The 25,924-nt window shown below is 37.4% G+C and overlaps 2 protein-coding genes across 2 annotated transcripts in view; both read right to left on the reverse strand.

Moving 5' to 3' along the window:
- Positions 1–25,924, reverse strand: part of LOC142351049 (transmembrane and coiled-coil domain-containing protein 3-like) — a 425,404-nt gene that overhangs the window by 391,273 nt on the left and 8,207 nt on the right. The window lies entirely within an intron of this gene.
- LOC142351170 (uncharacterized) lies at positions 14,465–18,722 on the reverse strand. Its single transcript, XM_075403291.1, has 3 exons — positions 16,858–18,722; positions 15,983–16,227; positions 14,465–15,133 (listed from the first exon to the last, which is right to left on the reverse strand). The coding sequence occupies exons 1-3, from the start codon at positions 18,637–18,639 to the stop codon at positions 14,692–14,694; spliced, it is 2,469 nt and encodes an 822-aa protein (XP_075259406.1). The 5' UTR covers positions 18,640–18,722; the 3' UTR covers positions 14,465–14,691.

Below are 25,924 nucleotides of genomic sequence, written 5' to 3' on the forward strand. Positions count from 1 at the left end.
TAAAAATTTACCTGGAAACTTCACTCAATTCCAGCCACAGTCACATGTCAATACCGTAGGCATTGAGCCTGTCAACCCATTCGGTGTCCAACAAACCGCCTGTTCAAAAACAATAACTGAAAGTGTTCCAATTGCTCCTTCAATCTCAACGTTTCCCCCACAAGCACTGCCTTCAGTAGAGCAAAATCCCCAGCCACAATTACCACATTCACATCAATTATCCAGCGTATTGAATCCAATATCAAATGAGAGGTTCAAAAACCCTTCATTTGAAATCAATTCTTTACCGTGGACCTCAAACACAGCTCCATTTTGCCAGAATTCAACAAGTAAACACTCAATAAAGTTACCACCTCTTACAGTTCAAAACTTTAATGGCAACCCATTGAAGTACCACGAATGGATAAATAACTTTTTTGCCTCGTACATAACAACACCAGTATCACCGACACACATCGTATCACCTATTTGCAAAATGCAGTTACTGGCAAAGCAAAAGATGTAATCCAAGCTTATTCGTGTGATCCTGCTTATTATAGCACAGCTTTAAACGAACTAATGTCATATTTTGGTGATCCTACAATAGTGGTGAACGCCTTCATAAATCAATTGGAAAACTGCAAATCAACTAATGACTATAACAAGCAAAATTTTGTGGCCTTTGCTTTGTTCTTGAAACGTTTAGTGCAAGCTTTCCAATACCTGGGATACACAGCGGACCTACAGAGCTCAACACTTATGAAGAAAGCTAAAGAAAAAGTCCCGCATAACATCTTCCTCAAATGGACAGAGCACACCGTTACATCAATCCAAACACCAGCTACTTTAGTTGAATTTCAGAAATGGTTAGAAGTTCAAGCACATGTGTACGATAAGATAAACCGCGAAAACTTCCAGCAAAATAACCTTCGTAGAAACAACTTTAGTATCTCTGGAAATTTGAACAACAGCGTTAATCACTCAAGAAATTTAAGTACCCCAAATTTAGGTTTTCCAGCACAGCCGGCTAGCCTAAATCAGTCAACAGCAAAAAGCAGTAGCGGTAATGTGAAACCACCTAGCGCTCCACCATTTCCACCCCTAAACAACTCAAATCAACCAAAGCGTTCTTGCGAAAAATGTCGAGGAAATCATATACTAGCGACCTGTCCCGATTACCAAGAATGCAGCCCAAACCAGCGATTTGACATTGTAAGCAAGAGCAATCTTTGCTCGAACTGTTTGAGCAATAAACACAAGAAGCAAAACTGCCCATCAACAAAACGCTGCCAAACATGCAGCGGATACCACCACACAACACTGCATGACCCTGCTAAAATTATCAAGCGTCCACCAGCTGCTTTTGCCACCAGCAATTCCACAGGTACAAGTGTTACCAACCAAGCAAATCAGCTTGTCAAACAGCAATGTGAACCAGGAAGTAACAACAACGCAAGTGCCTCATCCAAATCACAAAAGAGCCGCTACGGACAGTCTTTTGCAAACAAAAATCAGAATCAATTTCAGCGCGCTAATTTGAACAATGCCAACCAAAGTTTTAGCGTGAATCATCTACAGTCTACACCAAAAGAATGGTTCGAACAACTTCAACTTATCCCAGTATCTTTTCTAAACGGCAAAAAAGCTTTCGATACGTACGCTCTCATCGATCCAGGAAGCCAATTTACTTTCATACTTGACAAAATCACAGAGTTCTTTGCTCTTCCATGCGAAGATCAAGAAGCAACTACGCTTCAGTATCTTAACACAGAGCATGATATGCCACTTTCAAAAATTTCTGAACAAGTGACAGTTGCATCCTACGAAAATTTGGATCAAAAGTTTCAAATTACAACCACTTATAGCACTCCTTGTTTAAATGTAGCACCAGCTAATACATTTGAACTCAACCAACTTTGCGATGCATTCAAAGAGCTCCGTCACATTCACTTCCCAGAAATAGCTGAAGGCAAAATCGGTGCCCTTTTGGGAATAAACACTTTTGCTTTCACACATCCAGTTGAAGTCATCCCGGCAACTAAAAATCAGCCTTTCGGCGTAAAGACGAGGCTTGGATGGACCCTAGCTGGAGAGTATGAAAGAGTGCAAAAGCAACCCAAACAACGATCTCACCAGCAGAAACACTACGTGTACCACGTATCACGAAGAAGCTCCGACGATCAGCCTCTTGATGAATTGCTTGAGCAATTCTGGAAAATTGAAGCCGAAGGAACTCAACCCGAGCCTGAATCTAAAAATCCCGTTGACAAGGAAGCCCTTGATATATTGAACAAAACAATCAGCTACAATGGTGAGAGGTACGAAATTGGACTGCCTTGGAAAAAACCATTGAGAATTGAAAATAAATATTTTGCAGCTCTCAGCCAGCTGAAAAGTCTTCAGAAGCGACTCAGTAATGACCTCCAATTGAAAGAGTTGTATGAGCAAACTCTCACAACAGATCTTCAAAAATTTTATGTCAAGCCAGTTGAAATGCAGCAGCCAGAACCCGAGAAAATTTGGTATTTGCCTCATCACCCAGTGGTTAATCCAAACAAGCCCGGAAAAGTGCGCAGAGTAGCAAATGCTGCGGCCAAGTTTAGAGGACAATCTTTGAACTCCAATTTGATCACAGGACCAGATTTGCTGAACAACTTGGTAGGAATTCTTCTGAGATTTCGTGAAAGCCCAGTTGCCATTCTCTCTGATATCGAAGGCATGTTCATGCAGATAGCAATAAGGCACGAAGACCAATCTGCATTACGCTTTCTCTGGCCGAATGAAGAGATGGTTAACCAATACCAGTTCACCAGATTAATTTTTGGAGCAACCTGCTCCCCATTTTGTGCAATTTTCGTTCTGAACCGTTGCGCAGAAGATAATGCAATTGAATTTCCAAAAGCCGTTAATGCAATAAAGAATCATTTTTATATGGACGACTATATCCATTCTTTGCCGTCTATAGAAGAAGCAATTGACACCATTAACCAGACTAAAGATAGCCTTCATAAAGGTGGCTTTCGCTTGACAAAATTTGTGTCAAACAAACATTGAGCAAGAAGATCGAGATGAACTGAAAGAGATCAATAGAGTCCTCGGTCAGAAATGGAATACCAAAACTGACTGTTTTCTAATGAAGACATTAGAACATTTTCCCCGAATTGCAAGTGAGTATACACAAAGGAAAATGTTCAGCTTAGTATCAACAATTTTCGATCCCCTAGCAATTTTGTCCCCGCTCACAATTAGAATCAAAATGCTTTTACAACAAGTCTGGAAGCTAGGTAAGAAGTGGGATGAACCACTTCCCGTAGAACTTCATTCCAACCTACAAAAAGTGCTCGATAGTTACTTTGCAATGCCTGATATCGAAATCCCCAGATGGTTGAACTCCTCAACGAATCAGGAAAATAATCACCAGCTCCATGTCTTTGTTGACGCCTCAACCGTCGCATTGTCAGCAGTTGCTTACATTCGCACCCAAAAACAGGACGAAATCTTTCAAACATCTTTTCTGCTTGGAAAATGCAAAGTTGCACCAATAAAACAAATTAGTGTGCCAAAATTAGAACTCGAAGCAGCCGTTTTAGGTACACGCCTCCGCACATTGATAGAAACCGAAATGACATTAAAATTTGAAAAAGTCTACTTGTGGACTGATAGTCGTGTTGTCTTAGATTGGATCAGTTCAACTAAGAAACAAAACGTTTTCGTCTCAAATCGACTCGAAGAAATTAAGAGAACAACTAAAACTGATGAGTGGAATCATGTCCCAACTAAATTTAATCCAGCCGACCATGGAACGCGTGGCCTTGAGCCGTCAGAAATCCCCCCGAAATGGCTTACAGCACCACAATTTTTGCAAAACACTGAAAGTTCTTGGAAAGATTTGAAAAAGATTTCCACCGTAGGTGCCGTAACCAGAAATACAAAAACACCAATCAAACCTGTTCTAGACCCAAACCGCTTTTCAACATGGAATAAGCTACTTTTAACCCTTGCAACTGTCTTCAATTTAATTTACAGAGCTAAGAAGAATCGTTCCGACAAAAGCCAATACACAAAAGATGATGTTTGTTTATCTCAAAATTTTCTGCTGAAGCTGTCTCAAAACAATACTTTTTCCTCAACAATCAACGCATTAAAAAGAACACAAAAATTAGACGCCAAGAGCAAATTGAAACTTAAATCCAATAATTGACCAAAACGGACTCCTACGATCTAGTGGCCGTCTCTTATTTGCTCCAACAGAATTGGAGATCGAAAAATGTCCAATAATCTTGGACGCAAAGGAAAAGATTGCTAGACTATACCTTGAACATGCGCACAGAATTTGTGCTCATCAAGCAACAGAACCGGTCAAAGCTTTCGTACAACAACGCTACTACGTCATTGGACTTCGAAAAACACTACTTTCAATAAAATACCGATGTTTTCTGTGTCGCCGTTTTGACACACGAAATATACAACCAATAATGACCCCACTTCCTGCATTCCGCTTCCCCACAGAAGAAACCCAATTTCCGTTTGCCAACACAAGACTGGACTTTTTTGGCCCGTTTTATATTGAGGACAAACAAAGCAAAATCGAGAAACATTATGGACTTATTTTTACATGCCTCGTTACGCGAGCAGTCCATTTAGAAACATGTCCAGATTTAAATACAGACACCTTCCTCAATGCATATCGACGATTCACCTGCCGAAGATGCCAACCTATTTTATTGTACAGCGATAACGGAAAAACATTTGTTGGCGCCTCCGAAGAGCTGAAGAAGTCGGTTAAGGCTTTAGACAAAGACAAGATTTATAAAGCCCTAGCTGCAGTCAAAACCACATGGAAATTTAACCCACCATACGGCCCTCATTTCGGTGGCGTGTGGGAGCGATTGATTCAGAGCGCCAAAAGGACACTCTTAATCATTCTAGGATCTAAGCGTCTCTCCTTCGACATCTTTGAGACAATAATGGTAGAAGTCGAAGCAATCCTGAATTCCAGACCCTTGACAAACGTTGCTGATCAGCCTGAAAACGAAGAACCACTCACTCCTAACCATTTCCTCATTAAACGCCCTTACAGTTCCTTGCCACCCGGAAACTTTGGAGACCAACAGCCAGCTAGTTTTAAGAACTGGAAGCACGTGCAGCAGTTGATGAACCACGTGTGGCGGCGTTTGATTAAGGAGTACCTGCCGACATTACTCAAGAGACGTAAATGGACAGACAACCAGCCTCCTCTGAAATTAGGAGATGTTGTGTGGGTACTCAAGGACTTGACGCCGAGAGGAATCTGGCCCCTTGGAAGAGTTGTGGAAACATCCCCTGGACGAGACGGTGAAGTACGAGTTGCCAAAGTAAAAACGGCTTACGGCTCGTTCGTGCGTCCGGTCGCCGGCCTCGCACGGGTTTTTTCCCCGTAGTTTTTTATTCAAATTTTTCGCTTCGGTCTTAGGCAACATGAGCTACATCCACCCCCTTTGATGTTATTGCCCTTACAGTATTTTCATTCCAATTATATAGGTTCAAGGATATCGGATCAAACGACAATCAAGATGATCTCCAACCCCTGCCCTCCTTCTTGGAGCATGTTCCCAATGACCTTGGGAACTCAAGAAAAGCATGACATTTGCTGATGATTAAAACTACCGCCAAAATCCTGAGAGTTACTCTTTCCCAAAACATCTGACAAGAAGTCGCAACCAAATATGAGCAACCAAAAGTCTAGAATATATGTTTCATTACAGCATACATTTGTGCACAAATAGACCCAGGAAGAGATGTAGACAATATAAAAGCTCTTTCAAAATAATTCAATTAGACAGGAGTTTTTCGCAGACATTTTACCAAGCAACATACTGAATCTACATTTTCATGCAATAATATGAGAAAAATTTTGACACCTTAGAGTAGTAGGTCGAAATAAAAATTTTACAGAAGTAGAAATCTGCCAGCTTTACAGAACAAAAGGAAAGCTGTCGTGGAAGCCCAGTAGTCGGTTGGAGAAATTGAGTAACTATTATTCTTATTAAATCATGGCTTAGCTACCGAATCAAATCGTTGTTACTATCACGTTTGTTTATTTCCATTTTCATCATTGTCAATTTTGCGGGAGTTTTTTAAGGCACGATCTTGTTCGTAACAAAAGCCAAGCCTAAGCTGGGAAACGGCAACGTAACACTTGTTAGCGAACTTGTTACAGAAGGACTTCATTTTCCTTAGTTAAGATGAATTTTTTTGGAAGACGTCCTATATGTCTCAGTGTTGGCTCGATCTGATTCTACAAAAAACTGATAAATGAAAAAATTTTTTCCACCACGTGAGAAACTTGAAGATTGAAGATAGTTATACTTGAAATCTTTTTCTAGGAAAGTCTCCTAAAAATGTCATATTTCAGATTTTCTAAAGTTTTGGGTACAAGGAACAGAAGTGTTTCATCATGCGGATCGAAGCTTCCAATTCAAACTACTGAGATCAGAAGGAACAAAATTAGGAAAAATAGTGCAAACTTAGATAACAAAGAGGATAAAACTCAGGAATTTGACGCTTCCCTTTTCCAACTCTTCTCTTCAATAAAAAAAAACAAAAAAATAAAAAATGCATGACTAGACGCTAAACTTAATAAACTATTAGTAGGGCAATATAAACACGTAAAGACCAAAGAAACGACTCGGTACAAACGCACGACAACTTATTTGTGCGTATAATGCTGAAAGACCAGCAATCGAACGGCTTAAAGTACCCCGGAAGTGACAAAGAGAAGTAAACAAATTTCTTAGCAGAGATAGGTAAATTAGTTCACAATCTTAGAAAAAATGGATTAATTGTCGTAAAATTGTGTGGAATGAAAGACTCATCTAAAGAGTACATCAATTATGTCACAGAACCAGCTGTTTACAGGTGTTCACTTCACGTAACAAACTAATTCGGCGAAAATGACATGCTTGCTGTTCCACTTGCCAAAGGCACTGGGTTTCGTGTAACGAAATCAAACGTACAACAAAATACTAGCTGAAAGTTTGAAATTCTTTGAAACTTGCGGTTTATGGCAATCAAAATGCAAAATGACATGCAAAGTTGAGAAACAGATAAGTAGTACACGGCTTTATCAGAAAAAAAAACATTCAAAAAGGAAATGTTTACCAAAAACTGCTATCCTCTTGAGCACAGTCCACAAGAAAATATAGTTTAGCAGAAGCGCATAAGGGCCGCATATCTTTGCGCTCCAAATTTTTTTCTACACCAAGAAGTATTTATCACAATTTGGATAAAAAAAACGTCAATTATCGACAATGTAAAGGAGAATGCAAATGTTTTTTTAGAATGTAATTATAGCTTTCTTCATCAAACATCTACCGGAAAAGTTACAATTAATCGGTTGACAGCGCAGGGAGCGTAACGTCTCCCCGGAGCGAAAATGCTTGTACTCTAATGGCCCTGAGAGTAAAACAATGCAGACCAGTTAAACGCAACTTATTCTGAAAATGCACTGGAAACAGCAAAATGAACCATACAAAAAAATTGCATTGGAAGCCAGCTGTGGTCAATGTATAGCTCATTATTTATGACAAATTTGTTAAAAGGATAGCCTAGCTATTGGATCAGTTGTTGTCGCAAAAAACCTGACAAAATCTGTCGAAGATTGTCTGAAATCCACGGACGAGGACTTAGCGAACGAAATTACCTAAGTTTGCAAGGAATTTTTCCAAAACTGCTACCGTAGTGTGACTTATTGTAAAAACTGTGTTGAATGCGAGAAATGCAAAAACTGGTTTCTCTCAAAGTGTCAAAACACCAGTGTTGATGTAGCCAAAATGAAAGCCATGAAGTGGTTTGCTCCAATTTCTAAACATAACCGACTAACTTCAGACGAATTGCTCTCAAACGAACGGCGAGCGGTTGGCTTCGTCAGCAGACAGCCACGGTATAGTGACCTCTGGGCGCTACATCTTTATTCCGTTTCTGAAGACGAAATTCAAATGGGTCAGACAAAGAATCAGCCAAGCGACAATTTGCATAAAAGAGAACAGGATTCATATAATTGCGACATATTGCTTTTGAGACCAATTAACACTGATTCCCTAAAAAGTGCCTGTTAAGTCATTTATGATTTAAAGAAACCATTTCTACAATAACTCATTGTTAATGAGGATCATAGATGATGAAATTACGCCACGTAACAGCTGCTGAAGTACGGCGTCAACAAAAAAAGAGAGATAGAGAGTGAGAGAATGATAAAATGTGAACAAGAAAGAGAAGGAAAGCAACCTTAACCGACAGAGAGAAAGAGAGAAATATTTTCCATGATGCGATTGGACTCTAGTTTTCTAGCCTTGTTAGTAAACAAGTCATATAGAAAAAGAACTGACAAACGCAAATTTAAAAAAAGGTTTTTTTCAAAATCAATTTTTGTCTCGAAAAAACTGTCAAAAAACCCATGTGCGAGACTTGAAAAGTTTCGTTGGCCAGTAATGGTCGTTAAACTCAGAAATGGACAAAATATTGAAAATTTTTGGAAAAAATTGCAAATTTAATTAAAATCTTGCTACAATTCAAAACATTAATATCTTAAAAACCATTTCAATTTCTCAAGAGACTATCCTGTATCCCTGTTTCAAGCCTGAAATAGTTTCACAGGCTCATAAAGATCCATACACTTGGAAAAAATTTTCCAAAAATTTGAAAATTTTATCCAAAAATTACTGAAAATGGCGTCATAAAAGATGTTGATCACAACCAAATTAACTCTAGAAACCATGCAGCAGCTTATTATCAAACGTTGGAGGAGGCCCACGGCCACTGGTGCCGGATAAATTTCAAAAACATGAAAAAATTACAATATTTTTTTAAAAATTGCTTAAATTCGTGATCTTGAAACCTTAAAGTACATTCAATTAGATCTAAAAATTATGCAGTGACATATTATCATACCCTAGATGAAGTTCCTTGACTCTTGAGGATAAAAAACCTAAGACATGACAACTTCAAAAAACTTAGAAATATTGTAAGTTTTATTTGAAAAAATTGCAAAGACAAGTGATATTAAAAGTTGAAAATAAATTCATGACCGACAAAAAATTTCCAGTAACTTATTATAAAACCCTTACGAAGCCTTTCTGACCCTTGAGGTTCAAAAAGACTGAATAATGACTAAAAATGTCAAAAAATTGGAAAAATGGCTAAAATTATTAAAAATATGCTAAAATTCGTGATGTTAAAATCTTGGAGGAGATTCTTTGGCTCTTGAGGCTAAAAAACTCTAAAAAACGACAAAAAGTCTCAAAAAAACTTAAGAAAAAGCAAGTTTTATCAAACAATTTGTGACAAAAAACTGATAAATAGAAAATTTGTTTCCACCACGTGAGAGACTTGAAGATTGAAGATAGGTATACTTGGAATCCTTTTCTAGGAAAGTCCGCTGAAAAATATCATATTTCAGATTTTCTAAAGTTTTGGGTGCAAGGAACAGAAGTGTTTCATCATGCGGATCGAAGCTTCCAATTCAAACTACTGAGATCAGAAGGAACAAAATTAGGAAAAATAGTGCAAACTTAGATAACAAAGAGGATAAAACTCAGGAATTTGACGCTTCCCTTTTCCAACTCTTCTCTTCAATAAAAAAAAACAAAAAAATAAAAAATGCATGACTAGACGCTAAACTTAATAAACTATTAGTAGGGCAATATAAACACGTAAAGACCAAAGAAACGACTCGGTACAAACGCACGACAACTTATTTGTGCGTATAATGCTGAAAGACCAGCAATCGAACGGCTTAAAGTACCCCGGAAGTGACAAAGAGAAGTAAACAAATTTCTTAGCAGAGATAGGTAAATTAGTTCACAATCTTAGAAAAAATGGATTAATTGTCGTAAAATTGTGTGGAATGAAAGACTCATCTAAAGAGAAACTTAGATAACGCACTACAACTTAATTGAGCGAATAATGCTGAAAGACCTGCAATCGAACGGCTTAAAGTACCCCGGAAGTGACAAAGAGAAGTAAATACATTTCTTAGCAGAGATAGGTGAACTAGTTCACAATCTTAGCACAAATGGATTAATTGTCGTAAAGTTGTGTGAAATGAAAGACTCAGCTAAAGAGTACGTCAATTATGTCACAGAACCAGCTGTTTACAGGTGTTCACTTCAAGCAACAAAGTAATTCAGCGAAAATGACATGCTTGCTGTTCCAGTTGCCAAAGGCACTCGGTTTCGTGTAATGAAATCAAACATACAACAAAATACTAGCTGGAAGTTTGAAATTCTTTGAAACTTGTGGTTTATGGCAATCAAAATGCAAAATGACATGCAAAGTTGAGAAACAGATAAGCAGTACACTGCTTTATTTGAAAAAAACTTTAAAAAGTGGAATTGTTTACCAAACACTGCTATCCTCTTGAGCACAGTCCACAAGAAAACATGGTTTAGCAGAAGCGCATAAGGGCCGCATATCTTTGCGCCCCATATTTTTTCTACAACAAGAAGTATTAATCACAATTTGGATAAAAAACTTCAATTATCGACAATGTAAAGGAGAATGCAAATGTTTTTTCAGAATGTAATTATAGCTCATTCATCAAACAACTACGGGAAAAGTTACAATTAATCAATTTACAGCGCAGGGAGCGTAACGTCTCCCCGGAGCAAAAATGCCTGTACTCTAATGAACCTGAGAGTAAAACAATGCAGACCAGTTAAACGCAACTTATTCTGAAAATGCATTGGAAACAGCAAAATGAACCATACAAAAAAATTGCACTTGAGGCCAGCTGTGGCCAATGCATAGCTCATTATTTATGACGAATTGGTTAAAATGATGGCCTAGCTATTGAATCAGTTGCTGTCTCAAAAAACCTGACAATATCTGTCGAAGATTGTCTGAAATCCACGGATGAGGACTTAGCGAACGAAATTACCTAAGTTTGCAGGGAATTTTTCAAAAACTGCTACAGTAGTGTGACTTATTGTAAAAACTGTGTTGATTGCGAGAAATGCAGAAACTGGTTTCTCACAAAACGTCAAAACACCAGTGTTAATTTGTAGCCAAAATGAATGCCATGACGTGGTTTGCTCCAATTTCTCAACATAACCGACTAACGTCGGGCGATTTGCTCTCAAACGAACAACGAGCGGTTGGCTTCGTCAGCAGCCAGCCACGGTATAGTGGCTTCTGGGCGCTACATCTTTATTCCGTTTCTGAAGACGAAACTCAAATGGGTCAGACGAAGAATCGGCCAAGCGACAAATTGCAACAGAACAGGATTCACATATTTGCTACATATTGCTTTCGAGACCAATTACCACTGATTTTCAAAAAGTGCCTGTTAAGTCATTTTTGATTTAAAGAAACAATTTCTACTATAACTCATTGTTAATGAAGATCAGAGATGATGAAATTACGCCACGTAACAGCTGCTGAAGTACGGCGTCAACAAAAAAAGAGAGATAGAGAGTGAGAGAAAGATAAAATGCGAACGAGAAAGAGAAGGAAAGCAACCTTAACCGACAGCGAGAAAGAGAGTGAAATATTTTCCATGATGGGATTCGACTCTAATTTTCTAGCCTTGTTAGTAAACAAGTCATATAGAAAAAGAACTGACAAACGCAAATATAAAAAAAGGTTTTTTTCAAAATCAATTTTTGTCTCGAAAAAAACTTTCAAAAAACCCATGTGCGAGACTTGAAAAGTTTCGTTGGCCAGTAATGGTCGTTAAACTCAGAAATGGACAAAATATTGAAAATTTTTGGAAAAAATTGCAAATTTAATTAAAATCTTGCTACAATTCAAAATATTAATATCTTAAGAACCATTTCAGTTTCCCAAGAGACTATCCGGTATCCCTGTTTCAAGCCTGAAGTAGTTTCACAGGATCATAAAGATCCGTACACTTGGAAACAATTTTCCAAAAATTTGAAAATTTTATCCAAAAATTACTGAAAATGGCGTCATAAAAGATGTTGATCACAACCAAATTAACTCTAGAAACTATGCAGCAGCTTATTATCAAACGTTGGAGGAGGCCCACGGCCACTGGTGCCGGATAAATTTCAAAAACATGAAAAAATTACAATATTTTTTTAAAGATTGCTTAAATTCGTGATCTTAAAACCTTGAAGTACATTCAATTAGATTTAAAAATTATGCAGTGACATATTATCATACCCTAGATGAAGTTCCTTGACTCTTGAGGATAAAAAACCTAAGACATGACAACTTCAAAAAACTTAGAAATATTGTAACTTTTATTTGAAAAAATTGCAAAAACATGTGATATTAAGTTGTAAATGAATCCATGACCGACAAAAAGTTTCCAGTAACTTATTATCAAACCCTTACGGAGTTTTTCTGACCCTTGAAGTTCAAAAAGACTGATTAATGGCTAAAATAGTCAAAAAGTTGAAAAAATGGCAAAAACTGTCAAAATTATGCTAAAATTCGTGATGTTAGAATCTTGCAAGACATTGCATTTAATCTAGATTATACTCTTATACAGTAACCTATTTTAAAACTCTAGAGGAGATTCTTTGGCTCTTGAGGCTGAAAAAATCTACAAAACGACAAAAAAACATCAAAAAAACATGAGAAAAAGCAAGTTTTCTCAAACAATTGATAAAATTTGTGACATTAAAAAGTTGAAAAACTATTCCATGGCCAATAAAAATTTTTCAGTTACTTATTATCAAACCCCTTATGATGTTTTCTGGCCCCTAGGTCTGCAAAAGACATGAATAAGGAAAATTAAATGTCAAAAAATGAAAAAAATTGCACGTTTTGTCAAAAAAAATACTAAAATTCGTGTTGTTAAAACATTGAAACTACTCCATTACCACTAGAAAAAAAATTGCCAAATAGCATAAATTTGGGTGTTTAGCGAGCGGGGGGTGGGGCTGCACCGGGGGCTGAATGGAGGGGGGACACTGGGGTGGGGGCAACGGCGGGGAGGGGGGGGGGGGAGGTCAACAGTGGGGGTGTCTTCAACCTTTAAGAACCGCCCTTGACACCATAACTATAAGCTGAAACGGAGCTGAAAGGCTCAAAGAGCACTTAATGCACGCTGGGCGCAACCTGTTTATCCCGTTTTTGAGGACGAAAAGTCGAAAGCGTCAGACAAAAAATTGGTCAAGCGAAAAATCGCATAAAAAAGACCGACAGGACTAATATAGTTGCTACAAACTTCGTTTGATTGAAACACAAAGTTTTTGTACGCTACGTGGGCGATAACAGCTTCGCTTTTTCTGGTGACCCAGAACAATTGATTTTTAATACAATTTCTCCACAAAAACTTAGGGTTCACAGCGTTAATGTTTGTGCAATAAAGCAAAATTATTGTCGTTAACATTAACGCAATCAGATTGTTTGGAACAGGTACATAAAAAATTATATGGGAGTTTTATTAAATTTTCCTAGCACAATCGAATGCTGCACAGAAAATGTCAAATTTCAAAAATTTTTCTGAGTTTCCAGAAGTACGCTCATAGGTGGTCTTTAATGAAGCAGTTATCGAAATAGAGAAAATTAGTTCCGAAAATCTAAACTGAAAATTGGCTATCAAGAATTGTTAACGAGATAAAAAAAAGTTAAACAAAGATGTTTAAGCACTTGGAAGTGCTATCTGATAAACCCATTGTATTGTCCAAAACAAGGGAAGCAAGTTTTAAAGTTCAAAACAATTTGACAACTTCCAGTGACAGTTCGATCATATTCACAGCACGAAAACTAATAATGTGGCCGCTACTTGAAAGTTTTCTATTGTCCCACATGATTTACGAAGTTAAATGTGGCGAACACCTCTTATGTTGGACATCGCTCCACGCCAGTTCCAGAACACCAAAAGTTTTAGTAAATTGCCCAATGAACAAGGGGTAAAACTTGTTCATTGGGCAATTTACTGAGTTCTCTGGATTATTAACAGCTTGAGTTTGAAGAATATATTGACTAGTGCTATGAGTTAGAAAACGACAAGTAAAACCTTAAGCATCAGCAAATTTTGAAACCGCCTCCTGCAAATGTTCCGTTGATAGGTTTTCGTCGTTTTTCATCATTCCTGTTCACAATTAATATCAACCTGTTACGATTAAGGGGAAAGCAACCTGGATTTTCTTAGAGCGCTTAACAAATTCCTAGCGCTGCTGCTTTTGGTTAAGCACGAAAAATAAAACATTCTTGCTCTTCCGTCGTTTTTATACGCAGAAAAATTTTCGTAACACATTTAGGAGAGACTTTACGATTCTGCGCAGTTGAATTGTGCTTACTGTAGGGGAATTTTCAGCAGGGTCCACAATTTGCACCTAGAGCTTCGAACTACATCTTTTTTCGAACAAGTCACATATCACATCGCCTGCTCAGAAGCCAATTGGTAGACATTTTCAAGCCATTCATTTTCGTATTTCTTCTGCCTATCTAAGTTCCTTCACTTTAAGTTCCTCCATCAAGTAGTTTCCTCCATACCTATCTAAGTTCCTCCATCATTCACTTTAAGAGAAAACAAATGCATAATAACAAATTCATAGCAGTGTTACTTAACAGCTTGTAACACATTTTCCACTAATATAACTTTCAATCAAATAAAATAATAGATCGTATTATGCATCAATTTCACTAAGATCAAACGACAAAACTCAATCAAATGTTCAAATACAAGTTTCAGTCAACTTTGTACAGAAATTAGGACAATTAATAAACTAAACTCTACAGTCTTTAAAATCTTAAAAATCACGCGCGGCTTTCACCCATTCTCAGATTCTGTTCGTAATATTTTCGATCAACGCTCATTCGCTTTTGAGAGTCCTCTAGAATTTGCCGAATAATTTTCTCAACAAACAAGCTCACTTGAAAGCTGCTGGTCGAAAGCTCATGTAGCCTAAAATGAGTTGTGTAATGTTGCGCAAGCCTGTAATACTCGTAGGGCAATTTTCGGAACTTTTCATCGGCAGAGGACCACGATTGCATTTCTTTTTGTACTTCCTTATAATCGTCGATGACTTTTTGAGAAACGTTTCCGAGAGGCATTGTTAGTCCGAGCACTTCGTTCGCGTGTTGCTGGAACACATCTTTTGCACAATCGTGAGCCAGTTCGGAGTGAACCCAGTGGAAAAATTTGGATAGCTTGTCCTTGTTCTCAAACTCTCGGGAATCGCACAGTTCAATTTTGAGCCTAAAGATCAGACATTTAAATTTCAATATCCACCTTTAAATTAATACTGCCCTGGAATCAACGGAACGACACAATTGTGCCTGTAAATTAACTGGCAAAAGTTAAGGCCCAGCTTTTGCTTTAAATGCAATTGACAAAAGCTTTCGCCGCAATGTGTTTGGCAACTTTGTATTTTTTGGACGATAAATTTGGACCTTTTAGCCATAACTTTTGGATGCTAAATGCATTCATTTAAAGCTTAAAGATTCACTGAATACGAAGTTAACTGAATGAACGTAAAGTATGATTAGGCTTTTTGCCCAGTGTAAACCTGGCCTAGTTTTTAGATTAATTAAATCTCGTTGCGATATCAGTTGCATAACATACCGACTGCATATTAGAGCCCAGTTAATACCGACTCTTTTCTCTCCACTGTTGCTATATGAAGTGGCAAGAAAAGAGGCGGAACATATGTTGCGCAAGTTGTGCAATCGCAACGAGTTGAAAAACATTAACCAGACAGACGGATGTTATCGCCCTCTCGAAGATAGTCGACAACTCAACTCGGCTTAGCCTCGGAGTTTGATTGCTTCTCGATAGTTAACCGCGTGGAAAAAAAACTTGGATTTCCAAATGAGTATAAATAACAAATTATAAGTAACAGATAAAAGATTTTCTTCTCTGGGTAGAAGAAACAAACTAAGCTCCCATGTGAGAATACTAACTCAAAAATGAAGCGGTAGTTAAATTTAAAAGCTTCCCAAGAAACATTGCCGACAATGTTTCCCATTGGGTCCTTCTGAAATTGTTGGAAAAAGTAGTTTTTGAAAATTCATTTTTGAAAATTGGTAATATTCAATCACAACCCACCTCATTGTTTCCCTCTGCTTGAACATCAATTTCAAGTATTCCCTGGAGTGGAACTTCCTCAGGACCAGACAGTCGTCATCCTGACTCAAGCAATTATCCTGCATTTGGTTCCTGTCCAGCAACCTGTAGGTGCCAGTCTGCTTCTGGCAATATGAGTCACCGTCCCCTTCTGGATGCATTAGAATCACTTTGAACTTCAGACTTCTTCGTGGATCAATTTTGTAGCTCTTGATTTGAATTTTGACCTAAACATCCATCACAAAGGTTACTTCTAAGAAAATGTCGAAAGCTTGTATCACTTTGAAAAATAGTGAGCAAAACGTAGCCGGTCTATAATCTTTACCCATACCAATTTAGTTCATTTATTTTACAATTTCGTGTCTACTGTTTTGAAATCATTTTGTTTTCCACCATTCCAACCCCCTTTCCTTACTGTGCATAACTTATAGTTTGTCCCATAAAATTGGAATAAATAACCGAACGCTTGAAATACGCCAAAACATGCAATTGAGCACGCAAATGAGTATTGAAACTTCCGATTATTTCAAATTTAGTGGACCCGCTATACATCCACAGCTGTCTCTTCCGGTCAGCTCGCCAAAGACAATAGTTTTCAGTAAACATTGATCAATTAAACCCCACTTTTGCTGAATACCCTATTTCTCATTCTCAATACCGTATTTCTCGTTGTGGCGTTTCGTTAAGGAAAGTTACTCTGAAAAGAACGTCTACATATGGCAACTGTTCTGTGATTGCCATCTCTATAGAAATAAGTGGACAATATTTTAAAACTTGATGACTAGAACTAAACCATGAGACGCAAGTCGTGAATCCACAACAGCAACAATAGGTATCTTTAATATTGAGCTACTCACGTCAACGTATGCTCCAATCATATCCAATCCCAAGGGATACACAAGACAGCTCCAGATGACACCTTTGTGGCAGAACTCTGGTGACAGCACGAACTCACATACCCGATCACAGAGCACCTTGTCAGTACTCATTGTAAATGACACAATATTCAGCTTCGTGTCTCGATCGCAGTCTGGGATATCTTCGTTTTGCACTCGGAACTTTGTTGGGATTCTCGGCGAGTTTCGGGAATGTGGATTTTTGAACCACTCCGGAACATCATTCTCTACAGTCTTCTTTGTATCTGAGATTTTAGCGTCATTGTTGCTATCAGACCTATTTTCACCAATATTCGTCTGCTTTGTATCCAGATTCTTATCGCTAGAACCGACAGCAGATGTCTCTGCTTGTTCAGCACCTTTGTTAGGATCTGTTACCGGTTTCTCCGCTTCGCTTACATCATCAACGGTCGAGGATCCCTCTGTAGCCTTGACACCGTTTGCCGAACTTCCTTGTTCGGTATCTTTCAACTCGACCTCTTCACTAATTGTATGCAAACCGGAGTCTTTAGCGCCAATTGATAAAAGGTTCTGAAACTCGGCCGTAACGTTTGTGTACCCGGCTGGAACATTCCCCATTCCAGGGAAGTTCTCAAGGGGCAGTACTGGTGGTAATAGTGGGTATGGATGCACAGGGGTGGGCTGCAAAAACGGGAAACTTAACGGAAACGTATTCAAATAGGGTAAACCACTGACTGGCATTTGTCCTGGATGCGGTGGCACCAAATTTGGTTGTACGGGGTTATGTAACAGTGGCCCATTTGAGTTTACGTACCCGCCCCCTGGCACCCGATATTCCATTGTCTGTGGAATAGTGATCTTTTCTACGAACGGAGATGGTTGCGGCACAGGTGTTGGTAATGACATCATACCACCACCTTGTTCCATCTGTTGCAGAGCCGCAAACTGATCCATCTGGTTTTGTTGCATCATTCCTGCATCCACTGGGACGTTGACTCCAATTCCGTGACCATACCCTGGTCCCTCATAAACTCCTTGCATAACCTCTGGTGCGTTGACGCACTGTGGTGGAATAGTTTGTACGATGTTTGGAAAAAACATCTGAGGAGCTATCGTCATTCCAGATATGGGTGGTCCATATGTTCCGAGCAACTGAATTTGAGTGTTTTGGACTTGTCTGTTCTCTAACGCAGTTCCAGCCATTCCAGTGTTTCTTACGGCGTTCGTATTTTCTGATTCCAGGTATGAGATTCGGTTACTTGAACCAGTTGAAGCATAGGTGTCAGGTCTGTTTATCTCGCCATTGCAATTGATAGAACATTTGTCAGCGTTTTCTAGATGATCCAATTTCATCAGACTTTTTGGACTCAAAGTTAGACCCAGATCCCGAGGACTTACCTGTGCGGTTACTGGCGAAGGTTCATTCTCCAATTCACAACCAATTGACACCCTAACATCTTTGCTTTTGAGCTCTGGAGTCGAAACCCGACACACCTCAGGTCCCTGCAGATCGTCAACACTACCCGTATTATCTTCAACCTTGCTAATATGCTGCGATTTGCTAGAGTCAATCGACTGATTAGCTGGTGTGCATGGTCTGGAATAGGTATGCTGGCTCTCATTTTGGAATTCTGACGAGACAGATCGAGGCATTCTATGTTTGTCTCCATCGATAATACTAACCCTATGTTCCGTACATTTCTGATAATTTTCACGTAGCTGCTGCTCAATATCGGTTTCTTCCTGGGCAATCGTGTGGTATTCTTCAACAAGGTCGGTCATTTTTTTTCACAAAATGCAAACGCAACCAATTATAAACACAACTAACTGAAAAAGAACAGACTTTAATGACTGTGGTAAATTATCGATATCAAAGGATGCCACAAATTTTTACGTATTTAGCTAAGTAACAATTGGGATTAAAATAATCAATCTCACAAAACGTACTTAATATTCCGCCTCACCTTGGAAATGAATTTGAAATCAATTACGGGTTATTGATTCAAAATTTTCGAGTACGATTTTAGAAATGTAGAAACGAAAAACAATGACAGCGATAATTTTCTAGCCCAGTTTTATAGGGCATTGGGTTTCATCTATAGTCAGTCCCATAAAGTTGCAACGCTATCGAACGTTTCAAAGGTCAAAGTTCAAATTTAAAACCTGCAGAGATCTAGAAAAACACTGTCCATTTGCATGCCCCAGCTTTTCGAACGTTCGCTTGCGTTGCAACTTTATGGGACTTACTATATAGGAGCTTTCGCTTAGATCTACGAATAGAACTTCGACGACCTTTAAACTCCCAGTGATTTTTCAAACGTTTGATTATTTCAGCATTCAGCGAAACGCTAAAAATTGGCATGCAAATGTGCATAATGATGTTCATTTTATGTCAACAGTTGTATAGTCTGTCCCATAAAGTTGGAAATAAGCGAACGATCGAAAACGTCAACATGCAATTCAGCATCAATGTGGTCATTTAAATGTTAACGTTTTTTCCATTAAGCGTTCATCCATCAATTTTTTCTACATGTTTTAAAATTGAACTTTGAACTCTAACTTGTGGCTTTTGGAACGTTCGCTTATTTCAACTTTATGGGACACGCTATATTTAGAAACATTTGCTTGTTTCAACTTCAAGCTATGGTTTATTACTGACTTGCCTGACCTAAATCATTGCGTGCATTGTTTACTTTAAGGCCATCTGATCTCTAGACTTGGTAGCGACCTTGACCTCCAACGATGCAACGTTTCCCTAGGCTAAGTGTAGTCTGTCGCTTCCAGTAGAAACGCAAGCAAACGTTCGAAGACTTGATTCAAGTCCTTTTATGCCGTTCAGATTCAAAGACAGATATGAAGTAATAGCGTGTCCCACAAAGTTGAAATAAGCGAACGTTTCAAAAGCCACTGGAATGATTACAAAGGTCAAAGTTCAAATTTAAAACATGTAAAAAAAATTGATGAATATAAGCGTAATGGAAAAAACGTTGACAATTCAAATGACCAATTTGATGCTCAATTGCCTGTTTTTGACGATTTCGAACGTTCGCTTATTTCAACTTTATGGGACAGACTATAGTTGGTCCAATACAGTTGCGAACGTTTGAAAACTTTCGAACGTTCGAAGACATCCAGACCAACATGATTAATGCAGATATCTGAACTCAGAATTTGGCCTTGGAACGTTCGTTAGCGTTGTAAATTTAGAGAACAAAAACTCTCTGTAATTCAACTAATTTGTGGCACGCCGTATTTTAGATAGAGAGATTCAAAAACTAAATTAGTTGGGTTAAAAAGCCAAATTACATTAAAGCGTACGTAATGTTGTGAGTTGAGTCTTCATGTCGATAATATTTGTAAGAGTTCGAAAACTGCGCGTTTTGAAAAATCTAGAAAATGGGTTTTTTGAACGTTCGTAGCCTGCTCATTAAAAATGTCTAAAAGCATAGGAACTGTATTGAGAAAGAAAAACACAAAATTTGCACTCCGCCGCTCCCAAAAAACTCTAAACATTGCCTTGGCAAATTACCGGAAAATAGGCGCCGTTAACGCACATTGGGATTGAAACACAAAAGCAAAAAAATGACAAACATTAGGATTGAAACAGAAAAAGATTCGACAGACTTTTTTCAAAGTTAAAAAGTTCCTATTTGGTGTGTAGTTTGTTCAATTTAGCTTTTAAACTGAAAGCTATTAGGCTTAATAATAATGACAGCAAGCAATCGCTCATATGAACATTGATACCGTAATGCACTATGACTTAATGTACGGTCTTTATCAGTTTATCTGTTGTGGGGGGGGGGGTGAACCTTAAAGAACCGCTCCTCACACTATGCGTATGTCACCAAAACAGTTTCTGCGAATCGCATACTTGGAGACTAGTGAGCTGAAGGGCTCTAGGAGCACTTAATGCCTTCTGGGGCTACCTGTTCATCACGTTTTTGAGGACAAAAGTCAAACGGCTCAGACGAAAAATCGGCCAAAAGAAAAATCGCATTAAAAAAAACAAACAGGACTAATATAATTGCTACAAAATTCAAGATTAATAAAAAACCCAGTAAAAATCTAAGTCAAATTACCCACATGTAGAGAAAACAGTGTTTTAACACAAATTCGCTTTCTCGTTAGGGTTTTTTTGTTCACGCCGAAACAGAAGGTGGAGCGAAAAAGTGAGTGCTTTTGCGGAGTGAAATTTTTTCACTCTAATTTTAAGGTTGTGAGAAAACAGAGTGAAAAAAATTCACGCCGCATTTTAACCTACTGCTTTTTCGCTCCACTTCCTGTTTCGGCGTGACCACAAAAATTATCACTTCAATTTGACTCCATGAATCATGAAAATGTGTGAACAGATGTTAAAAAAACAAATCCGGAAGACTTCGGAATTGACTCAAAGCAGACTTAACTTACGCCCTAGCCAACAACTAATTAAATTAGCAAATCAATATATCATTCAATTTGAGAAAAACCAAGAGAGGAAACAAATGACAAAGGAAAAAAACAAAGGAAAACATTCTTGACAACTTTTCACGAGTTTCGACTCCGACAAATTTTTTTGTCCAAAATACTCAAATCTGTTTTATTAAACTGCATATCTTAGTATACCAGAAAAATTGGTGGAAAACAGCCCCCATTCATTCCCGTAAACCCGATTGGGGATTGAAAGTACCAAAAAGGAGGAATTTTGATTTTTTAGTATATGAATCATGTTGTTCTAACGTAGTTAGAAACGCTTGTTTCGTAATCAGGGGGTACAGAGGCTAGTATCAGTACCAATAAGCATTAGAGACGGTAACTAAGATTTATGAGAACAAAGTTCAAGTTCCGCGCATCTAAAAATGGGTTTATCCCGTTGCCAATTTTGATTTAGTGTTGCAATACTCATTTTTCTTTCTCTTGAATCAACAGAGTTAGCATTGCAACACTAAATCAAAATTCGGAAGGGAAACCCATTTTTAGATGCGCGGTACTTGAACTTTGTCCTCATAAATAGAGAACAAACATACTCAATAAACATAGAGAACTCATTAGAGAATTCCATTAGAGGAGCTAAAGAATTCAAATAGAGGAGCTATAAAAGCGGGGTAAGAAGATGAGGGAGGATATAACAAAACCATACCAAGCGGTACAGATGGAAAACGGGGCAAAAAACTTAACGACAAAATCTAAGAAACCTGTTTTAATAATAGCCAAGCGGTACAAATTGGAAAAGAAAAAGGGACAAAAAACTTAATGAAAAAATCTAAGCAACCTGTTTTAATAATATTCTCAATAAAACAAGTGAAAGAAGTTCAAACCACAAAAAGCTGCAGAATTGATTTACTATTTCATGTAAATACATGTAAATACAAAAAACTTAATGAAAAAATCTAAGCAACCTGTTTTAATAATATTCTCAATAAAACAAGTGAAAGAAGTTCAAACTACAAAAAGCTGCAGAATTGATTTACTATTTCATGTAAATACATGTGCTAACAAATCTTTCATTCTTTTCACGTGGGTACAATAACACTACAATCAATCGTTATTGAACCATTGAAACTAAAAAATATACTCGGAAAAACAGCAATTATTAAAAAAAAATCTCGAAGAACGGAAAATTAAGCATTTTTTAAAATTTAGACTGTTTTTTTAACTAAAAAAAACTTCAAGTGATATTCAGAAAATCAAAAACGCATGAAACGGAATCACATGGATACTTAATTCAAACCAAAAATTACCCTGGACACTAAAAACTCGAATAATCGTGCGACATCAACAACAAGAGAAATAAAGTGTGTGTGTGTGAGAGAGAGAGATAAAAGATGAACCACAAAGAGGAAAGAAACCCTAACCGACAGAGAGAAAGAGATAGAAATATTTTCCATGATGGGATTCGACTCTACAACTTCTAGTTTTCTAGCCTTGTTTGTAAATAAATCATATAGCAAACTGAAAAAGGCGAAAATAAAAAAGTTTTCAACTTCAGATTAAAAAAACAGTTCAGAGCCTTTTTTACCACGAAACGTCTGTCAAGTATCTCAGTTCCAAGACTTAAAAAGTTTCGTTGGCCAGGAATGGGCGTTAAACTCAGAAAACGAAAAGTGAAAATTTTTGAAAACAATTACAAATTTTAACAAAATCTTGCCAAAATTTAAGATATTAATATCTTAAGAACCATTTCATTATCCTAAGAGGCAATCCAGTATCCCTGTTTCACGCCCGAAATAGTTTCACTGGCTCAAGCTTGAACCGGTGATCCATACACTTGAAACAAAAAAATTTTCGGAAAATTTAAAATTTTTTTCAGAAAATGAATAAAACTGGAGTCATAAAAAAATTTATCACCAAACCATTAACTTTAGAAACTATGCAGCAGCTTATTATCAAAACTTGGAGGAGGTCCCGGGGCCATTAGTGCCGGAAAAAACTCAAAAACATGAAATTACAAAATTTTAGAAAAATTGCTTAAATTTGTGATATTAATATCATGAAAAATATTCCATTACATCTATTAGTTATGCAGTAACATAGATCAAACCCTGATTCGTTGCTCTTCCGGCTACAGAGACCTAAAAATAACAAAAAATTTTCAGGAAACTTCAAAATATTTTTTTTTTAAAAAAAGTTTTATCAAAAAAATGGTGGCTTTAGCTTGTGATATTTAAAAAACGAAAATTCATCCATGACCCAACAAAAAATTCCAAGAACCTATTATGAAAACTTAAGAATTGTTTTCTGACCGTTGGGGCTCAAAAACCTGAAAAATGACTATAAATGTCAAAATGGCAAAAATTATCAAATAAATGATTAAAATCTTGATGTTAAAATCTTGCCACACATTTCTTTACATCAAGAAATTATAGAGTAACCAATAAAAAAAATGAAAAATACAAGTTTTATCAAAAAAAATGCTTGAAAGAATGCATGTTTTTATCAAAAACTTGAAAAAATGCAAGTTTTACCAAAAAAAAATTGCTAAAATTTGTGACATTAAAAAAAATTTAGAGAGCGGTTGTTCGTCAGTACCTGGAAGAGGGGGTGCACCTAGGGATGATGGCGATGGGGCAACAGTGGGGTGGGGTAGCAGTGCGGAGGCCTGGGAGCAATAGTGGGCGGGGGTCAACAGTGATGTTAGTCATGTGTACAAAAAATGCAAAAAATTGTCAAAATAAAAGTTCAAAACTAACCAACGGCCAATAAAATTTTCCAGTAACTCACTATCACGCACTAACGGAGCTTTTTTGACCCCTAAGGCTGAAGAAACCTGAATGACAATAAACGTCAAAAAAATGAAATTGCAAATTTTGTCAAAAAAAAATTTGTGATGTTTAAATCTTGAAAAACATTCCATTACATCTAGAAACTATAGTAACCTATTGACAAACCCTAGAAGAGATTCCTCGGCTCTTGGCGCTTGAAAAAGCTAAAATACGAAAAACATTTAAAAAAAACATGAAAAAATGCACTTTTTATTAAAATATTGCTAAAACTTGTGATATAAAGAAAATTATTCCATGCCAAAAAACAAATTTTCAGTAACTTATTATCAAACCCTAGAGGAGGTTACTTGACATATGGGGTTGATAAAACTTATTAAAAAGGGCAAATTTTCAAAAAGCTTGAAAAAATTGCTTAAATTAGTTTAAATTTGCGTGTTTATATAGCGAGCGGTTGTTCGTCAGTAGCTAGACAGGGGGGTGGGTGGGGTGTGTGTGTGTGTGTGTGTGTGTGTGTGTGTGTGGGGGGGGGGGGGGGGGGGCAACAGCGCGGTGGCGGGGGTCAACAGTGGGGGTGCCTTCAACCTCTAAGAACCGCCCTTCAAACCAGAAGTAAAAGTCTCCAAAACAGTTTGAGCTGAAACAGAGCTGAGCTACCTGTTTATCCCGTTTTTGAGGACGAAAAGTCAAATGCGTCAGACGCAAAATTGGTTAGGCGAAAAGTCGCATAAAAAACCGACATGACTAATATAATTGCTACAAACTTCGTTTGAGAGTAATTAACTACTTGTCAACAAGATTTACAACAACCACTTCACCGTAGAAGTAGAGTAAAAACTGCTTCAAAAAAGTCGCACGTGATCAAAATTTCCCTGACTTAGCAAAAAATTCTCACACTTACTTTGCTCGCTCTCTCTTTCGCGGCACGAACAGACACTACTATCTCTCGGCTATTCAATTCGCTCAACCGTTTGACTTAAAAACTTAGTCTTCACGTGCGGCATTGAGTTTTACATCGTTTCATAAACACACCAAACATACTCACAAAAATTATCGATAAAAAATGGACGCTGCACCAAGACTTTGAGTTGTAATAAGACAGCGCGCCAAGACAGTACAAATTTTTTGAAGTGTAAAAAATGAGAGCACCTAAATAATACCCGTTTAGAGGCTGACGGCGACTATTAAATAGTGCAAAATTTAAAACTAAAAAATTGTGTGGTTCAGGAACTATTACTTTATAAAAAAAGAGAACGCCTAATAGCCGTTGAGAGGCTAACGGTGACTATTCATGAGTACAAAAATTAAAACATATCCAGCAAATTTCCGGAAATAGCCAACGTTGATTCCCATGCCCAAGATTGGGATTGAAAGAAAAACTAAAAAAAGAGATTTTTTTTACACAAACATATTAAAATGCGACAAAGAATTTTGATGTCATTTTGGTGCTGAACATACTCCTGTTTCGAAGTGAGAAGAAACAGGGGCTAGTATCAATACCAAAAAGTATCCAAAGATGGTAACTAAGAACAAAGATTGAGTAACGGGCATCTAAAATTGTGCTTTTATGGGTTTATCCCGTTTCTATTTCTGATTTCGTTTTTTGATACTGACTGTTCATTTTGAAGTGCTTTGCTAACTAAACAAAAAACTAGACCTAGAACGGACTATGAGCGAGTTGAAAAAACCATTTCTAAAAAAATCAGATAAAAAAAAATAAAAAAAAACAGAAAATCAATGTCAAAAAGCCGCATGTGAACAAAAAACCACCAGCGAGAAATAGAAATTTGGTTCAAACAAAAAACTAGGCCTAGAATGAACTATGAATGGATTGGGAAAACTATTTAGAAAACCTGATCCCAAAAAAATTG

This window comes from Convolutriloba macropyga, chromosome 12, assembly GCF_964194025.1.
Source record: "Convolutriloba macropyga chromosome 12, txConMacr16.3, whole genome shotgun sequence".
NCBI classification, from domain to species: Eukaryota; Metazoa; Xenacoelomorpha; order Acoela; family Convolutidae; genus Convolutriloba; species Convolutriloba macropyga.

Coding starts and splice junctions, on each gene's coding strand:
- LOC142351170 (XM_075403291.1), bottom strand. CDS start 18,639: ATGACCGACCTTGTTGAAGAATACCACACGATTGCCCAGGAAGAAACC. Junction 16,228..16,857: donor TGATTGGAGCATACGTTGAC/GTGAGTAGCTCA, acceptor ATGGATGTTTAG/GTCAAAATTCAAATCAAGAG. Junction 15,134..15,982: donor AAGCAGAGGGAAACAATGAG/GTGGGTTGTGAT, acceptor TCTGATCTTTAG/GCTCAAAATTGAACTGTGCG.